This window comes from Neopsephotus bourkii, unplaced genomic scaffold, assembly GCF_033783945.1.
Source record: "Neopsephotus bourkii isolate Nb327-2 ecotype Australia unplaced genomic scaffold, CSIRO-AGI_Nbou_v1 NB_114, whole genome shotgun sequence".
NCBI classification, from domain to species: Eukaryota; Metazoa; Chordata; class Aves; order Psittaciformes; family Psittacidae; genus Neopsephotus; species Neopsephotus bourkii.
Window position 1 is genome coordinate 1,572,501 of NW_026900631.1, and position 14,927 is coordinate 1,587,427.

The window sequence follows — 14,927 nt, forward strand, 5'->3', positions numbered from 1 at the left end:
ATGAAGCAAAACAAAACAAAAAATCCTGTAAACTTATCTAGCATTTAGCTTTTAACTTGCCAGAGGCACATTGTGTTTTATTAAAATATCAACAAAGAGGAGCCAAAGTCAACAAAAACAGAGTGGGTTCTCCCGTCTCCCAGCCAAATCCCCCAGATCCTGCAGGATACTCCTGTGTTCATCTTCCCTCCTCTTCCTCAGTTCTGTCCCTGACAGCCATATCTCATACTCACATGCATTTGCTGCAACACTTTGGCATGAAATTTTCTGTTACCTGAATATTTGGACTTTTTTTCTTACATGCTGTCTTCTTGCCTAGGTGACCCCTCTGTATTCCCTTTCTCTTGCATGCATTGCTCTCCGTAAGTCATGATTCAACTTGTGGCTTTTTTCCCCACCAGTCTGACTTTCAGCACATGGGGAATGCCTGCTCCTGTACCTTTAAGATTTCATTCTTGAAGAGCATCCAGCCTTCCTGGACCCCTTTGTCCATCAGTACTGTTTCCCAAGGGACTCTCTCAACCACCCTCCTAAACAGGCCGAAGTCATCCCTCCAGAAGGGCAAGGTAGCAGTTTTGCTGACCTTCTTCCTGACCTCACCAGGGATAGAAAATTCAGTCATTTCCTGATCACTTTGCCCAAGATGGCCTCCAACCATCACATTACCGACCTGTCCTTCTCTGTTCGCGAACACCAAATCCAGCCATGCATCTCCCCTAGTTGGCTCACTCACCAGCTGGGTTAGGGAGTTATCTTCCACACCCTCCAAGAACCTCCTGGACTGTTTCCTCCCTGTGGTGTTGTACTTCCAGCAGACATCTGGTAGGTTGAAGCCCTCCATGAGAACAAGGGCAAGCGATTGTTAAACTTCTCCCAGTTGTCTGAGGAATGCTTCATCTGTAGCTTCATCCTGGTTGGGTGGTCTATAACAGACTCCTACCAGGATATCTGCTTGGTTGGTCTTTCCCCTGATCTTCACCCACAAACATTCAACCTTCTCACAACATGGAATTCCAGGCAGTTGGTGCAACCCCACCACCTCTTTCTCCTTGCCTATCACTTCTGAAGAGCCTGTAAGCCATCCACTGCAGCACTCCAATCATGTGAATCATCCCACCACATTTCTGTGATAACAGTCAACTCATGATTTCCCTGCTGCACAATGGCTTCCAGCTCCTCCTGTTTGTTGCCCATGCTGGGGGCATTGGTATAGACACATTTAAGTTGCCCTGCGGATCCGGCCTCCAACAGTGACATGCCATATCCTGGCTCATTTTCCCAATGTATAATGCATACACACTGCAAATAGCAATAAATCTATCAGCTCAGTGCCCCAGATTTCTATGCACAGCAGCACTGAGTTGGGAGTATGCATTGGCTCATGCCAGTAGCTAACATGGATAATGTATAGTTCTTTAAGTCATCTTCAATAACTGCTCTGTTCCTGGCAAGTGGTAGTTGCATCCGAGATAAGCTCTCAAATCGCAGTGAATATGACACAGCGATAAATACTTCCCCTTGTGCACGCTCACAGATTATTTGCCAAAGTACTGCACATATGGTTTCCAGCATACTGACTTTTTTTGGTAGGGAATACAGTATTTCAACCACCAAAAAAGGGTTCTAGCACAAGGACAAAGCAGCAATTTGATTAAATACACTGCAAATCAACTTCCTGTGGTCCTGATCTGCTGCTGAGGCGGCCAGGGAAGGAGAAGGAAGTTGGTAGAATAGAAAGTTATCAAGCCCACACTTCATACTGAGTTTGGCACTTCAAAGAGCACTGTACCGTACATCTGCCATTTAACATAACCTTGTAACCTTTCAGATCACAAGAGTCTGGCTTCAGGACAGCAATACATGAATTGTGAGATCCAAATATACTCCTTTAGATGTGGGTCACAGTGATGGCAGTCGATTAAACTCAAATGCCCCAGGTGATATCTGTAATACAGACTTCCTGCGCCAGCTTGCAGCCACAAATCCTGCTTCCTGGTATTTTTTTCCATGGCATTAGAGACAGCACTTCTTTGGCAAGGGAAGAGAGCAAGGCCCCTCTGTTCCGGATTATACGGAGATCAGCCTGGAGTAGCTCTGCTGCAGTCAGTGTAAATTGCCTCAGATTTGCACCGCGGAGATTTGGCCCACATCTATAGTAGCCTGCTCTAAACGTATTCCCTAACTGAAAAACAAGACAAAACACTGTCTGAATTGAAAGTATTTGAACAACTGACTGTGGTTTAAATTTAAATCTGACTCATAATGGGGTAATATGTTCCACAGCATCTTCCTGCTCATACCTCCAAGTAGTGAGAGAGGCCCTTAAAGAAACGGGGGTTACCACTGTCTGGAAAGCAGACGGTTCTTCCTAGACCCTGAGCAAACTCCATAGGAGCTCACAGCATGAATCAGGCCCCTTCTCAACATAGAAAGACCAAAGGTCTGCTCCTGCTTGCTCCAAATTCTTCACTGCAATCCAATGTGTCCCCCAGGCTTCAACCTGGCACCGACTGCTTGCTCCAAAACTGCACTCTACTACGTTCTGTGACACATGCCCCTGACCCACAGCCTCTCAGAGACCCACACCCACAGCAGCCTTTGACAACAATGACGATCAAAACCAGCACCTTGGTTGCACGATGCTTTATGATGTTTTAACAAAACACAGCACAGCTTCCGTAAGCAGTAATGATTACTTGTTATTGCTTGACTGTCTGTACATAGCAAAACTACCTTAAAAAAGATACCACAATGCTCTCTGAACGATGGCTTTTTGCCCTGTGAAGGGTTCCACTCATCCAGATTTGTGGTGGCGCCTATTTATTTTTTTGAATGTTTATTCATACAAGACAAGCTTTTATTTTTTTTAAGGGTGCAGGGACTTTATTCATAAATACAGAAGCACCTTAATAAAAGAAACATGTGACGAGGGCTTCAAAGCAGGCAAGAAAACTGATGAACAAAGGCATTCCCATAACTGAGCTTTACCTGATCAAATTCCAATAAAGCCTGCATTTGGCATAAATCTTTAAAAACATAGCAAAGCCCACCAGAGGATGCTAAAACTTGTTTATTTAATATTATTCCTCCTCCCTTGCCCCAAAATAGTTTATCCTCTTAATATTTTCTGAAGTCCTGGTGCACCGAGTGAACCTGGCGCAGTAGAAAGACGGGAGGAGAAATGTGGGAGAGCGTTCTCAGCAGTGCTTCCTTCCTTCCTTCCCTCCAGCTTCCCACTCTCCAATGTGCTGATGATCAGCAGCACCACCAGCAGATAACCCTCACTTTCAGGCAGAAGAAACAACAGGAAAGATAGTGCCTTTAGAGGATTTAAGTCTTTGTGGCTTCACTTATCCACAGCCAAAAGAGACAGAGGTTTTTTATATGAGCCTTATAGAAAAAACTTAATTCCTACTTCTATGAGATTTATTATTTTTCATCCTAAAACTACTTAATATGTGCACTACGCTTCCCATCTGTGTAGGAACACACAGGATTGCTTAAATACCAAGAGAAGTATTCTGGGTGAAAACAGACATTAAAGCAACTATTTCTGCTCTCAGATATTACCACTTGCCCACTGGTGATAGACTCATCCAGGGCACCTCCACAAGAGCTAATCTCCAGGATCCACTGTGTGGAGAAACCCTGGGGGGCAGGAAGACCTGGCAAACAGATCCAACAGTCACTCATTCCCAGCATGAATACGATGGGGTGCTCCCTGCTCCAATCCTGCCTCTGATGTAGGAATAGGGTCCTGCTGCACTGGGGGAGAGGCATGAGGGGCCATGGCCCTGGGTTGCCATTCCAAACAGCCCCAGACTGCTTTCCCAAGTCAGTGCAAACAAGGGCTGCAGGAAAACACAAAGTCCTTTCTGATGTGGTTTGGAAAAGGGAGCCAAGTATAGCCTGAGGAAAGCTCAGCTGAAAAGGTGCAGTCTTGTAGTTCTTTTTTTTACTTGAAGGGGTAGATCTGTAAGGTCAGAGGACCACACAAAGAAAGAATCAGGAGGAGAAACAAAATATTTATGTTCTGCTTGCTTATTTTTTCCATTTACCCTGCACATCTGTCTCTGGCTGTTCCTAAAATAGCCCTTCAGAATAATACCATCCCTTCTGCACCAGCGGTATACATATCACTATTAAACTGCCACGGGACTAAATCTGAGAGCTCTTGGGGAGGCGACCAGGGATGGTCGCTTTTCTACAAACCACAAAAAGGCTTCTGCCCCTCTCTTCCTGCTTCACGAAGAAAGATGAGGGGACAGGGGAACAACCATTCCCTGAAACTACAGGTATGAGAGGGATTTCCAAAACCCTCATCAAGAAGATCTCCTCAGCAAAGCAAAACACCAGGCAACCCAAAACTTGAAAAACTCCCTCATAATTAAGCATTGCTTATGCAAGAAAAAACCCCACATTGTTCCTTCTGGGCACAACAGCCCTGGCAAACCCTGCCTGTATCTCACAAGACAGGATGTAGTGCTTACGCATGGAGGAGTGGTTGCTGCACATGCCAACTCCACTAGTAAACTCCTCTGCAAGACACACTTGCCATGCATGGCTTTTCATGCTGGAAGCAAAGATATCTAAGTGAGTCTTCAACCCTTACAGAATGTATTTGCCTCTCCCACTTCCACTGAAATTAGCATCTTCCTCACTCTCCCCTTTTACCACCACCATCTGTATCTTCTTCCACTGCTAGACACCCCTACCTGCACTATACACACACCATTACACAGCCCTGAAGCTCATCTAGCATCACTGTGACACTAATGTGTAAATACCCATCTTTCCTCACCTTCAGCTCCTTAAATTTTCTTCTTTCGAATCTCTAAAATTCCTTACTAAGTTTTAGGGTGCTTTCTATAGCACTGTCCTACAATACATCATAAAATATCTCAAGTTGTAAGGGAATCATAAGGACTATGGGTCCTTCCTCTTCAATTTCTCCCTGCTTTTGCTTTTCCTGTTAAGCCTCTGCATGTGTTGTGATGGAGATTAGCTGCAGCAGTGTTTAGGAACTCAGTATTTAGAGATTAGATGCTCCAGCAGTAGAGATGCTGGCAATAAACCCAGGCACTTCAGACTGGCCATCACAAAGCTATTCTGCCTCTGTACAAGGTTTTGGGAAAGCTGCATACAAGACTGCAAGAAACAAGTATTCCCAAAAGCAGGCAGGAAAATAGCCACCAGAAGAAGGTTTACAGGAGCTTGTAAGAAGTAAAGTAGAGAGAGGAACTAACAGGCAGCTTTTATCATTTTAATAGGTGCTCGCAAGGGAAATGCTTCAGAGACAACTTGCCTCTCTACAGCAAAGTAACATGTCCAAAATATGCCTGGCACAAACACACACTGAGAGCTTGCTGCCTTTGGCTTGCCTGTTGCTTGGCAGAGAAAAGAGCTAATCCTACAAAAACCTGCACTCATTACTCACCTAACACTTCACTCAGCATACCCCACCCAGCCTAAAAAAGAAACTGCCTTACTCAGAGCTATATATTTATCCAAAGACCTGAGTACCTGCCCTGGATGCAGGTGTCAGTCACTTCCATGGGCACAGGCTTGCTGGATTCAGGCTCTCCCAGATAAACTCCAGCTGTTTCCCATTACAATGTGAAATCCCAGCCCAGCAAAGTCCCTTTCTTCTCCACCTCTGCTGAACCCTTTGTGTTCCATGTTCCTCAAACAAGGAATGGAGATGAATCTACCTCAGGCAACCACAGCTGTAGTCCTGGCTAACAGGTCTCAAAAGCAGAACAACAGAAAGCCTGGAGATGCCATCAACTCCTTTTAGGATGTCTGAACATTAAGGTCAAGCCAGAGCATACAACCATTTCAGCAGGCTGGTGTGGCAGTGTCACAGGACTCTGTTATATATAGATGACACCAGTGACTCTCATTAAAGACTCTTAGCTTTCTCTTTCAACAAACGACATGTTATTTATGCAACTTTTCTACCAGCCTGGTCTTGGACAGGAAGGCATCCAGGTTGCAGTCATGAAACCAAGCACCCAGTAACCACTTGTGGACCTGAACAACATTCAACTGGGAATCACGCTTCTCCTACATTTAAACAATTGTTTAAGCAGTCCTTTCCTGCTGTCATCCTCTAAGGCTGGCTTATACCGACACTTCAGCAAGCATATGAAACCAAATTCCCCCTCTCTGCACCAAGTCTGGCTTGTGCTTGACCACACCAGGCAGGAAAAGGTGAACACTGAAAGTGAGGGAGAAGACTAACTCAAATTTGCACCCACTGGATCTGAATCTGACTCTACAGTCAAATCCAGGACAGTGCTCAGGCATAGCTAATGAGGGCAGCAAGAAAAGAGCCATAGAGGGGTTCAGTACACTTTTACAAGGTGGTATTCTATCTGGCAGGGGTTTCTGGAACAGTCTGGGGTGTTAAACAAGTCCCGGGTTGCTGGAACAACTGTGAGGTTTACTCCATATAAAACTGCTGGGAGCTGAGCTGTGTTTCTCAGCAAAGTGAACTATGCTTTAGATGAAATATGCTCTAGAAAGTAACTGCACAAACACACAGGCTCTCCTGTAAGTGACTTTAATGGCTTTAAAGTCTTTAAAGACTAAATGACATTAATCTTATAAACAGGAGTGAGAAAGTCGCAGGGTCATTTTCTTCCTCATGCCTCAATCCTTGCATTGTCCACTCACTTTCCTCAAACCCTGGGTTATCATACAGAAGTCAGGTCTGAAACTCCTAAGCTTTGAAACTCAATTATTAACAGTGCCATTTATACAAGGAATGGTTAACAGGCTTCTCCTGAACACAAGCCAGAGAATGGAATTTGACTTCCATTTAAACTACAGTACAGGCCAGGTGTTGGGAGACAGAGATCCTGGGAATTATTTATTTGATGCCTTGTTCTGTCCTTTATCATTACATGATGAAACTATGGAGTCCTGAGGCATAACTGCAAGGAGTTTGTACATTTCAGCTTCATATGATTTTGAATAAAGTCCTTTCTAGGACAAGGAAGGGAAATTTAACCCAGCCTTCAAGTGTTCAAGGCCACATTGGCAGGTGCTTTGAGCAACTTGGTCTAGTGGAAGGCATCCCTGCCCATGGCAGGGGGGTGGAACTGCATGATCTTAAGGTCCTTTCCAACCCAAACCATTCTATGATTCTGTGAAATAATAGGCTACTTCGGAAAGATGGGACTCAGCTGCTTCCCCCAATGGCTTGTTCCTCCAGCTAGATGGGTGGTACAAGGTGGATTTGCTACAGAAAGACAGGGAGCTGACGTGTGTGAGGTGCCAGCCTACCTGGTACAGCTCTATCCGCTGCTCTGAGACCCGTGCCTTTGAGTTCTGCAGACGGAAGACCCTGAACTCAGCCTTCACCAAGTTGGAGGCATTCTTCTCCATCGCCGAGACGTCAAATCTGACTATTCGGAAGTAAAGGCTGTAATAGCTTGGTGGGATGGCATCTGCAAGAAAGCAGTATGATTTTAGTTTTTTATGTTGTGATAAAATACACTGTTCCTTCAAACTGAAATACAAGACAGCCTCAGTAAGAGAAATATCTGTACCATGATTCAGTTTCCAATGGACAATTTAATATTATCAACAATTTGATAGACAAAAAACAACCCCACATGTGTTTGATTACAGGAATACCATATTAAAAGAGATTAACAACTACTTCCAACTCTATATTCAGGTCATGTGTTTAAAACTCCTCTCTTTCAACACAGTGGTGGAAAATCCCAGATACTTATGAACTGGGAAAAATAACAGGAGTTGGCATATGGCAAATGCCTTCAGACTTGCACAGACTTCACAAGATCTGTGAAGACAACAAGTAACAGCAACTCATCTGATCTGTATGTTCCTTGAAAACCATTCCCCCCCCACCCGCCATGGAATATGGAGCATAAATTTGCCAGCTTCAGATTTTTTTCATATTTAGCTATTAAAGGATTTTACTGGAACAAAATATTCTTTCTGATTAAGGTGACAAAGGCAGGAAAAGAAGAAATAAAGGGAGGGAAGAGGCAAGCAGACACTAGACAGTATGGCTTTAAACTGAAAGAGGGTACATTTAGATTTGATATTAGGAAGAAGTTCTTTACTGTGAGGGTGGTGAGGCCCTGGCACAGGGTGCCCAGGGAAGCTGTGGCTGCCCCATCCCTGGCAGTGTTCAAGGCCAGGCTGGACAGGGCTTAAAGCAACCTGATCTAGTGGAAAGTGTCCCTGCCTGTGGCAGGGGCTTGGGACTGTATGAGCTTTAAGCCCTTTTCAACCCAAACCATTCCGTGATTCCATTATTATAAACTGTATTACATGGATTTTCACCACTTGGAAGCAGTAAAAGCCATAAACATAAAACCCCTCACCATTTATCAGGAGGAAAGCAGAAAAAAGCAGTTAGAAAAAGGGACCCAAGTATTCTGTAACAGTGCTGAACATATCAGTTTAGGTTTCAAAACAGTTTTCCTCCTTTCCAGCTGTAAACCCTGACTAAGGCTAAGCAGCAAAGCCCTTCTGCACAACACGGGTTACCCTAAAGGGTTCAGGAATCATCTGAGGCCATTCCACCCCGTCCTGGCCAGCAACACAAAAAGAAACCTCTTTTCTTACAGTGTGAAAACTGAAGTGGATAACAGAAAAGAGGAAAATTGTATTTGGGGAGCGGGGAGGGGAATTTTCTCTGAGGAAGTGAAGCTCACAGGCCTCCCTGGGGCCATGCCAGCAGCCAGACTCCAGGTCATAATTACAAAACATGAAGGTTTCCCACATTAAGGCAAGATTTGTCATGCAGTAGCAGGAGATGACAGCCTCATGTTAGGGAGGTGAGCAGTTCAGAGACCATGAAAGTCCCATGTCTTGTCTGAAATCCCAGCGAGTCACCTGCTCTGCTGCCTCCCTTGGCTACCCAGGCCTTTAATCCAGACAGATACCAATCGAATAAAATGCCTTCTTATGGAAGATAACCTAATTCTTAATAGATGTAATACACACATGTTATCAATTCTATGTAAAGAAATGTGGGAAGCTGAGTCCAGTACATTTACCATTATTTCCAAATAGGAATGATTAAAGGAATAAATCCTTAATAATATTTAACCATCTCAATAAGATATTAATAACTTAAAGACCTTCTTCCAAGTATTTAATGTTTCTAGACTGGCTGCTATTACCAGAACTTCTGAGCAACATAGGGCTCCCAGCTATTCAAGGCTACACCAGTCACAGCTACACATTCAATAAAGGATTTGTTGGAGCTCTTTGAATAATTCTGTTTAAACTGACTACAGAATAAATACCAAGTAAGAGGCAGTCACACAAGAAATAAAGCAAAGCTTGTGCCTTCACAAACTTCACAAAGATGCTGCCTCTACAAAATTGAGCCAAACTCTTATCTCTTAAATAATTAGAGGTAAAAAACCCTGAAAATAATCCTAGCTATGAGAAAATCTTTGACAATAAATAAATAATCTTGGCCTCAACTGAGCATGTATTAGAAGCAACAGATTACAAGCTCTCAAAATATTTAAAGAAGTCCTCTGAAAGAGTACTTCCAAAAGCAGACCCTCAGGATGGACAGATGGGTAAGAGATATAAATATGAACAGGAAGCGCCAGGCTTCCTTATGATCCCATTAATTAACTAAGCAAAAAAAGGTTGTCAAATTTTCACATCTGCAGTGCTTGAGAATAAACCCCAAAGCATCATGATCAGTATTCTCACCTACCAAGCTTATGGGCAGAAAACTGCTACAGTCTTACAAGGAGAAGTAAAAGAAAAATGGATGCAAATCACCCCCACACCAAACTGTTCCTTTCTCCCATGAGCAACACATTAGTGCTGGTCTCTCTAAAAATACCAAATGAAAGTCTTCTGAGAAAAGCTTAACTTTGTGCAAGGATGATCTTAATTTCAATACACTTTTGCTAATTCTCATAAAAGCTACTTGCTTTGGAGACGATTTCTTCAATTAAGAGGAATAATCTCTTCAACTTATTTTCATGCCATAGGAAAATCCAAGACTATCTGCTCTTCAGCCAAACCTAATTCTACTAGGAATACAATTTGACATAATAACATGTATATATAAGATTGATGCTTCCAGGATGAGTTCTAGATTGTCCTTCCCTGTCATTTATTTGAGGCATCAACCTATCATTTCATTCCCTGTGGACAAGCCAAATTAGCAGCCAGCTGCTTGCTCTGGCTCACACAAACCCTGTCCATATTGACTTTATTTCAGATTGAAAAGTCGTGTCTAACTGTCTGTTTGATTTCTATTCAGTTTCTTACTTATTTCTAGAAATTTCTTGTGCTGTATTTGTAGTCTTTCTTTTCAGTTTCTATATTTTAGATGATATATATTACAAATCTGTGAATAGGTATCAAAACAGATTCTGAACCGTTCTCTTTCACATATCAAGAATATAGACAGAGGAGGAATACTCTAGTAGTGTGCATGGTTTAGTTTCAATATGTTCATTTATATATGCAATGATCAAGTATTTACCTTCCACTGGAAGGCAGGCATGGGATACCCACCATGAATGAGTCCTTGTCTTACAGAAGCTTCATCTCTCTCTTTAAAATAACTTTGTACCTTGCAGAAACCCACATAGAAATCTGGTTTCTTTATTCAATCATTCATGACAGTATCCATGAGGAGTCAATTCAGGAAAAAGCATTATTTGTGGACAGCTTAAAAACCTAGGGGTTTTTTACTAATCAGAACCCTTCATTTGAAAAAGAATGGATGACTGAAGAGTTGGGGGTTATGTGAAAATTAATCAACATTAAGACTGAGAATTGATACTTGCAACTCTCCTTAAGGGAATGGGAAGAGCCCTATGGAGTCTACAAGCGTTTAGATTAGCCTTTAAGCGATCTCAGATGCTTCTATTTATCTCTCTTTTGTGACTCCACCTTAACCTGACAGTTCGATCAATTCAGACTCAGTTGGAGACCTCTTGTTTTGGCCCAGTGACTCCAGTGGATGCCAGGATGACTCTGACCAAGTCAATCTGCAAGCACAGTTACTCTGCTGCAGATTAGGCTCCTTAAGTATTCCTTGAACTATTATCATTAATGAGTGGAATTAAGTGAATATGTTTCCTGTAGCTAGAAAAACAGAGATTCCTTTTGTTTTGGAGAGAGGGAATAGTAAATGCAATGAAAGACTCCACTTTTATTATCTTTAAATTATTAAATCAACCCTCAGAAAACTGAAGACTTCCAGCTGTAATAATCATAATCACAATCATCACAGTACAGCTGAGATAAGAGTTATAAAACACAGTTGGAGGGTGAAGGCGTCATCCCTCCTCCTCCCATTAGCCTGCTGAATACCAAGCATCACAAGTTTGGGGTTTTATTATTTTTGGTTTGGGGTTTTCTTTGTTGTTGGGGCTTCTTTGGGTGTTTTCTTCTGGTGGTTTTTTTGGGAGGGTGGTGGTGTTGGGGTCTTTGTCCCTTGAATGACCTGAAACTTCAGCTGCTTCACACACGACAGTCCATGTGAACAGATGCCAGGTTAACGCATATTCTGGCATGTAAGTGTTTAAGTGCATAAGGACGCTGTGGTTTCTGTGTTTCCTACTTACTTTGTCCAGCATCTTCTAAGTTTCCATGCCAGCAGCTAGGACAGAAAGCAGTCCTCCTGCTCTGACAGACCAGAAAACCACTGATGGGAGAGGTGCAGGAGTCAGTATCCCCAGATACTAAAGGGTCTGCAGTATTGCTCCAGGTTGGAGCATTGTCAGCAGGAGAGACTGAACACATCCTCTGATCGACTGCCCAAAACAGCACACAGACCCCCAGGCATTGTGGCTGCAAGGAGAGCAAGATGCAGTCAAGCTCCCTTAAACAAAAAGTGGGAATGGAAGGAGTTTGTTTCATGCTGGAGATATTCCCCAAATCAGGAATCTCCTGGGTAAAAGGAATGATGCCTCTGCCTTCCACAGTTGTGTTTGCTGAACTAAGCCCTGCACCCTGCATTTCCACAGCTTCCCTCACAAGTACTGCATGTACTGACATTTAAGGAGAAACAAAACACTCTGACACAGCTCTGCTGAGAGTTGGGCTTTCATTCTGGCCAGGAAAAGGACCTCAATTCAATTGTATCCAAAGGAGGCTTCCCCCCACCCCCTTTAAATTCTAATTTCTGCTATTGAAACAACAACAACAACAAAAAAAAAAATGAATTACGTGCACAGCCCAAGTCAGGAAATGTAAACAACTTCTCTTTTCTTGTTGGAAGAGGCCAGACAGGCCGACTTCACACATACACCCACACAGGAAAGGCTGAGAGCTTCAATCTAATCCTGCCATCAAGGGCTTGTAATAAATGCTCCAAAGATTTATTTTTATTCTCTTTTTTGTTTATTAAACTTCGGAGGGTTTCTTTTGCCTTTTTCTTTTCCTCCTGGTGCTTTGCCCATTCTTTATTAGAGCAGCCACAAAACATGGAGTGCCCCTTTCTTCTTGCCCTCTCTTTTTTCCCCTCCTCATCTTTCTAACTGCAGTACATGAATGACCATGTAGTAGGCTTTGAAGCAGCACATGCAAATATTTACAAGAGTAACTTGATTGCTATTAAATGCAGTTGTGATGTTTTCCATGCTCTGGCAAGCTTCCTTAACCTCTCTAACTATTAGGACTATTTAGGCTGTTTAGATTTCAGCTAACTGATAGCAAATCCTACAATTCTTCTTGTAACAAGCAGTATAATGTGACGTTACCCTCCCTGTGTGAATTTTACTCTCTGCTCAACAGAGAGCTGCCTTTAAGCACAAGGTAAATGAAGCAGTATGAGCAAGACTGCTGGAACGATGGACAGCTTGTCAGCTGTAACAGCACATCATTCCAGCAGGATTGCATCCTTCCTTTCAGGCACACTCGGGTCACAGATTCTCTCCTCTTTTCCAGGGAAGGTCTCTCCAAGAAATTAGAAACTTGTTTAACGCATCTGGGCTCCCAAAGCCCATGGATAATTACTTTGCTCACCCCTCCTGACCCTGACGTGGCTGCAGAATCCTGCTGCAAACTGCCTCTCTGCAATGAAAGGGGCTATGCAAATACAGTGGACCAAATTACGGAGGCCTACAGCTTATATTTGTGAACTGGGATTGGCCCTCAGAGGTAAATCAGTTGTACAACAACTTTCCATTAGCTCTGAAACTCTACCCTGCTGTGGCATTATGAGCACATCCATTAAACACTTGTGCCGCTCTCTGCTCAGAGATCACTTCCAGCCTCTTGCTACAAGGCTTCAAAGTCAGGCAGTACAAAAGCAATGTAAGAGACTTGCTCCAAATATAATCCAGTTGTTACCTACAAAGCTGCCAATGAGCTATTACTTTCGTTTGTCATCAACTATTTGCTATTAAGGAGGGACACTGCATTGAATGTCAGAAAGGCCCAGTGGCTCTGGAGCAGCTCTTCTTGCAGAACAGGGCATGCATGCACCTACAGCACAATCTAAGACGTGATACCTGTTATTACACATGGCTTTGGTGAAAAACCCATGCCAGAAACTGGCAGCTAGGAATCTTCCACTGAATAATCCCTGGATACATAATGCATCCACGCAAAAGATGTTCACAACTGTGATGTGAATCACGTGCAGATTCACAATTCCAAATTCCCTGGTAACTTCAACCTTGGTATTTACTGCACGTGGATATGCTGACACTTAACAAGAGGAACAGGCATACATAAAGGAAGACAGAGCTTTCTTATCAGAAGAACGGACAGAAAGAGAACAGGCTGGGGACCCAGTTGCTGCAACAACCCTTTTGAGAATCAGAACAACTGAAGACTGAATCAGAAGCCAGTTCCCTCTTTTACCATGGACACTGACCTCTGGCCTGTTAGTATGCAGTCACTTCCCCTGCAGTCACATGGGGAAACCTCAGTACAATTTCACTAAGACAGTGGAATTTGGAGTCATGAGGTGATTTCCCTGGGAGAAAACCCAAAGAAACAAAGCCTCACTACTACAGGGACTCCTAACTGCAGCTCTTTAACCATGACTTTCTTTTACCAATAACATTAACAGCAGCCAATCCTGAAGATGTGTGTGTAGTGTCCCTGCCCCCAGCAGGGGGGTGGAACTGGATGAACTTCAGGTCCTTTCCAACCCAAACCATTCTATGGTTCTGTGATTCTGTGATTTCAGTTAACATATATTCTGCTGCTGAACCACTTGCTATTGCTCTTTTAAAACATGCTAAGCTCTATGACAACATATGAAAAGTAAACAAGCTCAGGACGTTCTCCAGACTGAAGAGACAGGTACAGTGAAGCAAAGATGGGATTTTCTGAAGATATTTTAATGAAATTATGTGCTTCTTACTTAAAATTTGACAAGGGCTTTCTGCTTCTGCTGCGACTCCCTCATTGCTTCTCAAAGCCTGAATCTAAAGATGACTAGCCAAAGCTATGACCTCAACAACACTGGCAGTCTGGCTGCCAGTTACCCAAATAATTCCTTCAAGGTACTCCTGTTGCTCTGGAGTTTGATGGACTTTAACGTTATTACACAGGTTTTTTTGTAATCTTGGTTTCTGTAATGGTGAAAAACATTCTGAAGTCATCTTTGGGTCAAAATGTGACTGGCACAATAAGGGACACCGAGACTGTGACTAGTCACTGGGGAATCATAGAGATAAACTGAAGTTTAGGTTAGGTTCTCATGAAAACAAGTAGTAAAATAAAACTCAACTCACTGGTGCTGTCATAGCAAAACTGCTGCATAGGATTCTCTATAAAAAAAAAAGGGTTAAGTCTTTGTAGGTTCAGTCTGAAATACACTGTTTAGCCTGAAAAAATCCCTACTACCCACACCAGCTAGAAAGAAGGAAGAGAATATATTCTGAATGATCACCTATGGCTTCTTCTCTCATTCCTATCCTATGGGTGCCATGTATGTTTGT

General features: G+C 43.0%; 1 protein-coding gene across 1 annotated transcript in view; it reads right to left on the bottom strand.

The window, feature by feature from the left end:
* The window catches only part of TGFB2 (transforming growth factor beta 2), a 65,565-nt gene that overhangs the window by 17,759 nt on the left and 32,879 nt on the right, over positions 1-14,927 (bottom strand). Inside the window, exon 2 of the mRNA XM_061365413.1 lies at positions 7,291-7,454. Coding sequence (XP_061221397.1) covers positions 7,291-7,454 — 164 coding nt within the window. The remainder of the gene's footprint in view (positions 1-7,290; positions 7,455-14,927) is intronic.